The 11,543-nt window shown below is 48.9% G+C and overlaps 1 protein-coding gene across 1 annotated transcript in view; it reads left to right on the forward strand.

Moving 5' to 3' along the window:
- BCORL1 (BCL6 corepressor like 1) overlaps positions 1–11,207 on the forward strand; it is a 28,332-nt gene extending 17,125 nt beyond the window's left edge. Inside the window, exons 8-14 of the mRNA XM_035541926.1 lie at positions 1,565–1,794; positions 1,928–2,134; positions 2,227–2,393; positions 2,592–2,737; positions 3,701–3,778; positions 8,641–8,794; positions 9,608–11,207. Coding sequence (XP_035397819.1) covers positions 1,565–1,794; positions 1,928–2,134; positions 2,227–2,393; positions 2,592–2,737; positions 3,701–3,778; positions 8,641–8,794; positions 9,608–9,884 — 1,259 coding nt within the window. The 3' untranslated portion in view covers positions 9,885–11,207. The remainder of the gene's footprint in view (positions 1–1,564; positions 1,795–1,927; positions 2,135–2,226; positions 2,394–2,591; positions 2,738–3,700; positions 3,779–8,640; positions 8,795–9,607) is intronic.
- Positions 11,208–11,543: the final 336 nt, after the last annotated feature.

The raw sequence follows: 11,543 nt of genomic DNA on the forward strand, positions 1-11,543 counted from the left end.
AGTCCTTCCTTCTGTGTGTTTTTTAACTCATTTCATCAAGTGCCCCTAAGTCTTGCACAGCAGGATTGGGTGAACAAGATTTCTCCATTCAGCTGATCCACCCATTTGTGATTTTTACAAACTTCAGTCACGTCCTTTCAGCTTTCTCCTCACCAGGCAGAGGAGTCCCAGCTTCTCTGTAAGGTAGCTTCTGCACCCCTCAGTTGTTCTGGTTGCCTTTCCCCACTGCCACTCCAGTCACCCCAAGACAGTCAGGCCCAAACAGCTTGTAGTACTTGAGACATGTTTGCTTCAAGATTTTGTATGTGTGTCTACCGAGGTATGATGGGCAAGCCCATTTTTCTGCAGAAGATCTGCGACCCTGGTTCCTAGCAATAACAAGACGTAAGTGGAAGTTACTGGTGGTGATTGATGTGGTGAAGCTAGAGCCTTAGCGTGACTTGGAAGCTGCTCCTGGACACCTACAAAACCTGTCTTGGTACTGGAGGCAGCAGGATCAATCGTTCATGCAGTGTCCCTAAGAGACCCAAGCATTATGTTTCTGAGGATTTTCCTGTTGATCCCTTGAAGTAACCCGCAGGGACATTTCCTAGCTCTTCACCTAGAAATGAAGCTTTGTTCACAAAGTGCCCAAAGCTGTGGACAGAGCTATGCTTCATAGACTCTGACTTTGAAAAGCTGTGTGCAGATGCCTGTGCTCTCCTTCGATCTGCACAGCGCTCTTCCTTTGTAACCTGTTTTATTCAGACACTGTTCATAAACAGCAGAGGGAGCTGTACAGGATCATTCATGTCAAGGTGGTTATTTGTTCACAGGGCTTTGCTTTTTGGTTCCATACTTTTTGTCGTTGCTGTCGTGCCCTTGCTATTGGATGTTGCTATTTCAGTGAAGTAGATTGCGTGTCCTTCCGTGATGAACAGGATTCTGTAATGAGGACCCTGCAGCTCTGCATCATGAAAGGAAGGAAAGCCCGGATTTCCCTTGAGGCACTCGAGTATTTCCTGCCTCCATGCATATCAAATTGAAACTCTAATGCCCTGCTTAAGGGGAAGACGTGAGAGGGCAAGGCAGGGTCTGGTTTTGTAGGCAATGACTGTTCATGGACAGCTTAAAGGGGACACCTCCTGGATGTCCCGTCTCTCTAAGGGGTATCCCATCTGAGTCCTGCTTAGCCTTGCAGATAGGAGGGAAGTGCACCATACGGCAGCGTGCAGTTACCCCACTACATGCTGACAAGCATGCTGACAAACTGCGTTCTCTGAACTGTTAGACCTAAAGAAAAACCTTAGTGAGTTGCGTGAAAGTCCCACATCTCGCTAGGTTTGGTCTTTTCAGACTAGGATGGCTGTCTGCTGTTGTGCTTCTTGTGTCCATGCTTCGTCTGTCCCTGATGGGGGAAAATTTGCATATTTACTGCTTGTGTCATGCTACAGGGCCTCTACCGTGGTCTGGATTTCTGGGTGTGTGGCCATCGGAGATGAGCAGTTCATTTTGACTGGTGGCAGAGAACTGGGTTGCTGGTCCTGTACCTACAGAAACTCCATCGTTCCCGTTTCTCCTTTAGATTTTAGGTACCGGAAGCAGAAGGAGGCTGCGCAGGGTAAAGGCACAGAGCTACAGCTGAGGAGCAGGCTTTCCCCATCCCCCCGAAAATCTCAAGGACATCCAGACTTTCGAAATGGCTTTTTCCTGGAGAGCTCAGACAGTTCTCCTGTCCAAGAAGAGCTTGAGAAACCATCAGGAAAACGCAAATGTAAAACCAAACACCTGGCAGGAATCTGTGATGAGGGGAAGGTATGGCTTGAACTGCTGGGGGAACATGGGTGGGGAGAAATGAGAGGGTGTTTCCTGTTTGTAAGCCATGCCTGCATGTGCTAAGAAGTTGTATTCCTTTTTTTTTAATTTCCTTTTTTTTTTTTTTCTCCAGGTGAAAGGATGCTGGATCCAGCCCAAAATGCGCTCTCTGAAGAAGCCCCAGGACTCGTGGCCGCTTTGCAAATCCCATTGTGTCAGCCCAGGGAACTCCCCTGAGTTGCCTGTGGCCCAGCACATTCCTCCTGAAGCACGACGGCTGATAGTGAACAAAAACGCAGGGGAGACCCTTCTGCAGCGAGCAGCTCGCCTGGGCTACAAGGTGAGTTTTGGTGCCTCTGGCTGCTTTTGTGTACTGTGCTGCCTTATTTTGGTTTGTGTGTAACCAGGCCTGCAACGGTATCGTTCCTGTAGGACGTGGTGCTCTATTGCCTGCAGAAAAAGAGCAGTGACGTGAACCATCGCGACAATGCTGGCTACACAGCTCTGCACGAAGCCTGTGCGCGAGGATGGATCGACATCCTCCACATCCTGCTAGAGCACGGCGCCAACGTGAACTGCAGTGCGCAGGATGGCACAAGGCAAGTCACTGAGAGGGGGCACTTCTGGGGAAGCACCAAAAGGTTTGGAGGCAGTGAGCAGGACGTGTTTATCAGGAAGAGCTATCGGTCATCACTAGATTTGTTTTAACCCAAAATTTGTTTTAACCCAAAATGGATAATTTGCATTGCAGTCTCTTCCAGTATCTTCTTTTTCTGATAATGCTCCTGTCCTTGCAGGCCTGTCCATGATGCGGTGGCAAATGACAACCTGGAAACCATGTGGCTTCTACTTTCTTATGGTGCTGATCCCACTCTGGCCACTTACTCTGGGCAGACAGCTGTGAAGCTTGCCACCAGTGATGTGATGAAGCGCTTCCTCTGCGGTAGGTGCCAAGCCTTGGGGTGGCAGTGTTTCCATCCTTTTTATGTGGCAGCATACAGGACCAAGTCTGGGTGTTGAAGGGTTTAGAAGTGCCTGAGCAGCCAGTGGCTGAGTAATTTTAGCTCTGTCCTGTTGTGTTTATGATTTTACCACCCAACTTTTAATTATAGACTAACATATCATTTGCCAAATAAGATACAAGTCACTTTTTGATCTCTAATGTGCAAGGCAAGAACAACAGCAATGTTTTGGCCACATAACTAAAGTCAGTGTAGTGTATCAGAATTGGAGACACTGTTCAACACATGCAGTTCACGATTCTATTGCATAACCCAAGTGAACATACTTGTGTTGCCGTGTAACAATTCCATCTCTCTAAAATGCCATGGCTCTGCCTAAATGTCGCTTGCCTGCCGTTACTAGAAAAGACCATTGTTGATCACTATGTCAGAGAGTGAAGCATGCCCACTTTCTGTACTGTTTAAATAGAAGCAGGATGAGTGTCAGGGCTTCTACACAACAGTGAGGAAGAGAGAGCTAGAGTAAATGGTGGTGGTTCCCAGATAGATATAAGGTAGAAAATCTCCAGTTTCTAAAAAGTCTTGTTTGCCAGTTGTCTGTCTGTGCTCCTCCAGGCTTAACATTATGTGCGTGTGTTGGTGATGCAATTTTGAACTTTAGATGACTCAAGAACCATTCTTTCCTACCCACATAGTATTGTCAGTTGCTTTCCCCTTTTAGCTTCTATTTCATGTTCTTGGGCCAGGGCAATGCTGTATTATCCTGAGTGAAAGTACCCTTCTTACACGTAAGTTATGGTTCAGATTCTGCCATACTGCCTAACTTTGCAGCAGAGGAAAAGCAGCAGAGGTGATGTGTCTTATCCAGGATCAATGGATATGTATGCCAGGATCACAATGTGACCAGTAGATAAGCATTAATCATCTCAAATTTTCCTCTTTAGATTACCTTTTGGATCTCCAGGGGCGCGCTGATGGGGATCCTCAAACAGCATGGGACTTCTACAGCAGCTCTGTACTCGGTGAGTTCAGTCAATCCCATTTAATTTACAGCAGCAGAGCAGAGAGAACCGTGTCTGTGAAATAACGATGCATCGTTCACTCAGTTCTGTCTTCCCTCCCAAATCACGTCTCAGCTATCTTGACATAATGCTGCATGCTGAGAGTTCCCACTGCTCCTGAAAGGGACTTTTTCTTTGGGAAACTACTTGTGGGTCCTTCTAAGTAGGCTGCAAACAGTGAGCAAGACTAGACTCCAGGTGCTGCTGGTGATTCCTGAGGGTCTTTGGGTACCAATCCTGTAGCATGTTATTCTTGTAGCAGTACTTGTTACTACCCTGCTAACCAGTTACCAAGGTAAAACCAAGCAAGACAAAGGAAATACTTATTCCTTTGAGGTGTTTTCCTTGAAGAGGTCTCAAACTTCCAGGTACCCAGAGCTGCCCATCCAGTGAGATAGCTGTGCCTTGGGTTTATAGATCCCTCTCCTCTGCGTTGGAGTGGGGGGCATTTGTCTGGAGGAGTCCCTCTGACAATGCTAGATGTTGCCCTGTGAAGGCATGAATTGTACCTTGTACCGTCACGTTCTGAAAATGACGGCTACCAGCTTAGGATTTTTCTTTAAACGATGCAGGCAAAAATTCCACAAATTATTTTGGGTAGCTTCAGTTTCCCCAGGGTCTAAGAATGAAGATGGATCTAGACCTGGGCCTGTGGCAGACTGTGGAAGCCCTCCCAGCCACTTCCAAGATGATGGATCATCACTTTCGAGTCCTTCGTAAAGACTTGGGTTACTTTTGCTGCCAAACTAAAAGGCTGTTGATTTTAGTTGCTCACCCCTTGTCATTTCCAATGTCCTACTAGGAAAGGAAAAAAAAAAAAAAAAGGATATGTTTCGAAGGGTGCTCTTGGTAGAGGACTTATACTCAGAGGGCCCTGTAACTCTTTACTTCAGAACAAAAAAAATTCTGTATAGGCTTTTGCACCTTGGGCCAAAGAAACTGTTAAAACCACAGCCTCCTTCCTCTGGATTTCTAATGGATTTCTAATGCTTGAAGCTATTACAGTCCTTTAAGAAGAATCCTCTTGACCAAAAGAAAAGTAGCTTCTCTTTGACTGAAATATTTCGAAGATATTACCCCTTTTGATTTATCACTGATTCCTACTTGGATTTCTTAGTTAAACAAGGAAAGCGTGTGGTTTTCTGGGTAAGAGAGTGGCTGCCATCATTTACTATAGCATGCTGAGTTCTTGGTTGCCCAGAGAGCGTATGTGCTTGAGTATCTGCTTGTACCCCCATTCATAAGTGTCCTTTCCTCTTCAAGATCCTGGTGTGAGAATGTAGACTGTCAATTCTCGTACTCTGTAGGATACCCGCTGCCACGTGCAAGGAATTTAGAAATGTGCCATCTTGGTTTTGCTTTTTTGTATACCTAATAGCATAGATGTGTGTATCTTTCAACATTTCTGTCCTGTATGAAAAAAAAAAGCTTTTACCCGTGTTTTTTTTTTTTTTCAGCTTGCTGACCTTCAGGGGGGATGAGGGCTATTGGGATGCCATCAGTGATGGCAGTTTACTGCTCACAAGAAACTTGCTTAGATGCTTGGCTAATAAATGGAAGGGCTCTTCAGGAAGCACTGGGGACAGCATTTCATTTCCTTCCCCTAGACCTCAGTTGAGCTCTTCAGAGCATTTCTTCATTGAAGGTGGAAAAAGACAACCTTCTCTGTTAAAACACATCCTGCTTCTTCCAGTGGCACTTCACACTAGCTCCTGTCTGCTGTGGATGTCTCCTGGGCCCCTGTCATTCACACGGTGCCATTTATCAGGCTTTGTCTTCTTCTATCCTGTGCTGCCTGAAGTTGGTTAACAAGTCAGACAAATCCAGCATTAAACTGCCTATACAATTCCTGAGAAATATCTTTTCACCCTTGCTCCAGTGGAAAGATCCTTCCATTGCTGGGTGGGCTGATGCATCTCAGGTGCTTCAGACTTCAACAGTTACTTCCACAGAGCACTTGGGAGAGCTTAGGTTCTTCCCAGACCTGAGGCTGATGATCCCAAGAGAGAAGTGATCACAAAATATTCTGAAACTCCATGACATGGTATAGCTTGTGGGATATTTCCCTCTCTGGCTCAGAGAGAGGATGGCAGAGATCCCAACTTGAAGTAGTAGCATGCTGCTGTCAGGTGGTCAGTCATACTGTCCTTCCTTTCACCTCTCTGCATGGAGCGTTTCCAGTGTTACCCTTGACACTTGCTTTTGTGAGTCTGTGTGGCAAGATGCAGCAAGGAACTAACCCGGCTGGAAAGTAATCCTTTATCCTGCCACGTGTGTTTTCAGTGGGCACAGAAAGAGACCTTCCTTTTCATCCACACTTAAATGAGTGCACAGCAATAGTGAACTGGCAGCATTAGACTTTTCATCTGTGCTTTGACAGACACTACTGTATGATCAGAGAGCTGAAGTGCTTCTACTATGAGGACAGGCTGAGAGAGCTGGGGTTGTTCAGCCTGGAGAAGAAGAAAGCTCTGGAGAGACCTTGCAGCGGCCTTCCAGTACCTAAAGGGGGGCCTGCAGGAAAGCTGGAGAGGGGCTCTTTATCAGGGAATGTAGCGACAGGACAAGGGGGAGTGGCTTAAAACTAAAAGAGAGTAGGGTTAGATGAGATACGAGGAAGAAATTCTTTACTCTGAGGGCAAGGAGACCCTGGCCCAGGCTGCCCAGAGTAGCTGTGGGTGCCCCATCCCTGGCAGTGCCCAAGGCCAGGCTGGATGGGGCTGGGGGAGCCTGGGCTGCTGGGAGGGGTCCCTGCCCATGGCAGGGGGTGGTATTAGATGGGCTTTAAGGTCCCTTCCAACCCAAACCATTCTCTGATTCTATGACACCACCTGAATCAGCGAGGAAGAGCAAGATGCCTGAGCCTAGGACAAGGGACTGTTTTCTTTACAGTGGTGTTTAATGAGAGCTTTGAAATGCCCCCTTTTGGCTCAGTTACCTTCAGTAGTCACCTCTGGTTCCTGACAGCAGATAGTCCCCAGGGCAGCGAAGTACCTGGTTCTGCTGTAGCGTAACTGACCTAGCTGTCAGGCAGCTAACCAGCTCGGCAGAAAATAGTTCTATTTCAGTGGTTCAGTCCTTCAAAGTTTCCCTTTCCATCAGAGCCACCCACTGAAGCACGGAACATTACATGTCACTCAGGATGGAGGAAAAATTCCAGGCTCCTGCTTGATCCATTTCTATTCTTTGAGGCAGGAATGTTGGCTGCGTTTTCCCTTAGATCTGCAAATCTCTGGGGGCCAAAGGAAAATGGGACAAATGAGGGTGTGGGATCTCTAAGGTCTGGGTATGGTAAGCTCGTCAGCGTCGTACGCTTCATGCTCCTGTAGCTCACGATACTAAGTCCCACCACAGGGTTTTGTTCTGCACCTGGGATAGCATTATTGTGCCTGATTATCTCTGTCTTATGGTGGCACTGGATGTTCCTGTTCGTCAGCAGCCTTCACTCAGGTTAACAGACAGGACTGAGTGTGAGCAGTTTTCAGGATAGATGTTGGACCATGTTTTTGCCACATTAAATGCAGTTAATTCTTTTTTCCCAAGTTGTTCAAGAAACGTGTTGTTTTTTTTTCAGCAATGGCATTTCAGCTTTGCCTAGCAGTGATACCAGCGCGATATTCATGTCACTTATTTTTGCCTTTTTCTACAATAACTTGAATATCTAAGTTCTTCTGGTTCTTAAGGATTTTTTTTTTCCTTGGCAGGACCAAGACATTTAATTTTTTCCTGAGACCCATGTGTGAATACATGTCTCCTGTCATCAGCTGTAGTTTGTCTATTAACATAACATTCCTGCTAGGTGCTGCATTTATTTGTAGAGCAGTATGGTGCGTGGATCTTGCTCATGCAGCACACCATAAGATTTTTTGGCAGCCTTATCTTTCATATGTGGTCTTGAACTTTTTTTGCATGATTGGTTTATTTGCTTATCAGCACATTTAGTCTACTTTGCTCTGTTAAATCTTAACTCTATTTTCTGAAAGTTTTTGGAGTTATCCTATATTATCTCAGCAGGCTCTGCAAACCCAAGACCATTCATACCTTTTATTAATAAAACCCAGGGGCAGAAAGCTATTTTTCAACACATGCAAGCAAATCCTGCTGGAGGTCAGAAACCTCCTAGAAAAGCTAGCTTTATGCCAGAAATCGATGAAATCATACTTGTTGTTTTGTTTTAGTAGTCAGATCTGCTGCACGGTTTGGTGGCACAGTCTTGCAGTCCTTATTTAGACACGGTTACTGGCATGTACCTCTAGATAACCTGCCGACAGTTGTCAAGAGTGGGATCTGGGTGGCAGAGTACTCAATGAGCAGAGAGCAGTGCCTTCTTTTATAGGATCTGTGCAGACAAAGCATCTTGTACATTCACCTCCTTCCTGACTGGTACAGATTCTTCCAGGCTGCAAATAGCTGTGCTGGTAAAGGAGTGAGAGCTGAGGCCATTTCACGGAGAGTCTGGGAGGGGTCAGTGTGTGCTTGACCCCCAAAAAGACTGCCAAGTCAAAGTATCTCATTTTGCAAGCAGGCAGTGCCTTGTCTCGTGTGGGATCAGTGTAAACCTGAAGGTTGCTATAACGTAAGATGTTCTTCCTATGTAACTCACTCACTCTGTGGGGCAGCCTTGCACTCGAGAGTTTCTCCAAGATGAAGGGCTGGAAAGAGAGCAGGAGGTGCCCCTGGGAGTTAGCTTTCACACTTGTGATGTTGTGGGGACATGCATGTGGGACTGTGGTGGTAGCTGGTCCAGAGTTAGGCCTCAGGGAGTGATGAGCACCAGCTAGAGTGAAACTGAGCAATACCAATGTCTGTTTTCCTTATTGCAGAGGGGAAAGATACCATTGGATGCGATCTTCTGCTCAACCCTCCAGGAAGCTCAGACCAGGAGGAAGAGGAGCAAGATCCTGACAACTTCATGTTTGAGTTCTCAGACAAGCCACTGCTTCCCAGCTATAACCTCCAAGTGTCAGTCTCTCGCGGGTGAGTCTCTTTCCCTGCAGTGGAGAGCATTTGGGTGACATTAATGCCGCAACAGAAGGGGGCTCATGGGCATGAAGGTTAGCCTCCAGGTTGGGGATAATGTGAAATGTTCAGGTGTTGAAAATTCACGCATGCTTGAGGAAGCTCTTGAGAGCCCAAGCTGCAAAGGAGACAGGTAGTGCGGAGTTTAGCTTGTTACGTTTTCATCCTGTAGATCTCAAACCAGTTCGCCAACGGATGAAATTACCTTTATCCTTGTTCTACATGTAGAGACACAGAGGTGTGGAACTAGGACAGCTTTCCTAGTAGCAGCAAACTGCTGTTGCTGAGGCAGTATAAGCCTCTTGTGGTACACTCCCTATCTTATGCCATCTCATAATAAAGCATGGCATAGACTTTTTTTTCTTTTTTTTGAGTAAAACCCCACTTGGTTGATGAAAAGGTTTCTCCAGCAATAGTCAGTAGCAGCTTGCATTGATGGGTCTGACTAGATGGTTTCTCCTGTCGTTAGAGTCTGAGTCAGGTCACAGCACTGGAGCACTCCTCCCTTCTCCACCTCCCGTTACACGATGGCTATTGCATTTGCTTGGACTGCAGAGGGGAGAAGAACGACTTGGAAGAGGGAGCAAGAAAAATGCCTCTCTTCTGTGTAGCAAATTTCTACTCCTGACAATTTCTGCCCAGCCAATGGGACAAGTACGGTGACCAGGAGAAATGGCTGGAAGGGAAATGGAGCCCCTGGCATGGCTTACCGCCGACTGGGGGTGCTGCCGGGACTTCCCCTAACAGGCAATCTTCTTGCTGTCCTCGCAGGCCCAGCAACTGGTTCCTCTTCTCCGACGTGCTCAAGCGCCTGAAGCTGTCCTCCCGCATATTCCAGGCCCGCTTCCCACACTTTGAGATCGCCACGCTGCCCAGGGCGGAGTTCCAGCGCCAGGTCGCCCTCAGCCAGGTGCTGGCCCAGGACGAGGTGCAGGAGAGCCCCGAGCCAGCGCAGGGTGCTGCAGAGACAGTGGAGCTGGTGCACTACGAGCCCGAGCTGCTGCAGCTGCTGGGTTCGGCGGTGGAGTATGAGGCCTGGAGCAGCTGACGGGGGCAGGTTGCTCCCTGCATTACAAGGCAATAATAAGGACCAACGGGAAGCAGCCCTCTCAGCGCCAGCAGCAGGGACCCAAGTCTTTGGCCAGCCAGTCCTCCTCCTCACGGTGCCTCGGTGCCAGCTGGGGTGAGAGGACACTTGCTTCCAAGGACTTCCCAGGGTCCCTTTGTGATGAGCAGCGGTGGTTGCAGCTCTCTGTCAGCCCCATCCAGCAACAGCAGGAGGTGAAGCCTTCTCTGTGGGGCTTTGTGGGCTGGAGCTCATGGGGCAGTGACCAGCTCGAGCTCCGCGAGCGCAGGGCAGCGGGTGCCGCTGCACGTTCCTGCCTGACCCTGTGGAACTGCGCCTCTCTGTCTGCCCTCCTCCCTGCCCCCAACGTCTTCCATAGTATTTATTTAATTAGTATTTAATTTGTAATGTTTCCTTTGTTTTTGCTGAGTCTGTATCACTGTGATTATGTGAGCTGCGGGCTACGGGACGAGGGCTTCCTCCGGCCCCTCTCCAACAATCCCCACGGCTGGCGCTCCCCTGGAGCACAGCCCCTGAGCTGCAGAACTCTCGCACCTCGGCTGAGAGCCTGGGGACAGTCACTGCTCTTAGCTTTGGAGCCAGCTTCTGCTGAAGGCACTCTCTCACCTGCCAGCCAAGAGCCAGCCGCTCTGCTCCGTCCTCTCACCAGGCTCCTTCCTGCATTTCATTCCCGCTGCTGCTCTCAGTCCCCGTCAGCTGTCGCGGAGGCAGCTGCAGCCTGCGGCCCTGAGCAGACCCCACGCTTCCAGCAGCTTGTCTCCCCCTGGGGTCTCTCGCCACTGCAGAACCCCCCTACACCTTGCCCTGTGCTGTGTCTGCTTGGCTTTTCCTCACTCCACGGCCCCTCCTGTGTCACTGGGAGCAGTTCTACTGGCGAGAGCGGGCACGGCACGCTGGTGCCAGCCACACGGGCACGGGGCAGGGCTGCTCCGCTCCCGGTAGATGGTACAGTTTTATTGTACAGGTGCTAACAGGACTCTGAGGACGGGACAATCTGTTTTTTTCTGGCTCTCCCCTGCTCAGCAGTGGGAGCAATGGGTGTTTTTTTTTGTTTGTTTTTTTCTTTGTGTTGTGTTTCTTCCCAGCCAGGGCAGGTGTACCCTTTCCCCTTGGACTCCCAGCTGCTGGCCTCCACTCCCTGAGGCCCAGCATCTCCTTTTTTAAGCCGAGGGGTTTTGCCTTTGGGTGTGTATTCTGGCTGCTCTTTCTGATTTCTGTTTTATTATAAGCAACAGGCTGTGGTGTCAAAAACACTTCTGTACAGAAAAAACCTGCATCAGGCCCCCTGTGTCTTGCCTCTTTTCCTTTGTCCCATGTCTGCTGCCTCCTGTGCCCTGAGGAGCTGCAGGGCTGCGGGAGAAGCGGAGGGAGGGATGCCCAGCTCCTTCTCATCCTCTGGGGGCCATCTTGTCCCGCAGCCTCGCAGAGGGCAGCCAGGTGCTAGGGAGGGGAAAACTGCAAGGGCTGGGGGTGGGTTCCATGCCTGCTGTCCCCAGGCCTTGCGTCAGCAAGGGTGCCTGCCTACATCAGCCGCAGGGCTGGGCACACGCTCGGCTGGGGGCTGCAGTGCCGCAGAAAGCAGGGATGTTGTTCTGCACGGTGCAGCCGTGGCGTAGGGGC

This window comes from Cygnus atratus, chromosome 13 (assembly GCF_013377495.2).
Source record: "Cygnus atratus isolate AKBS03 ecotype Queensland, Australia chromosome 13, CAtr_DNAZoo_HiC_assembly, whole genome shotgun sequence".
Lineage (NCBI taxonomy): Eukaryota > Metazoa > Chordata > Aves > Anseriformes > Anatidae > Cygnus > Cygnus atratus.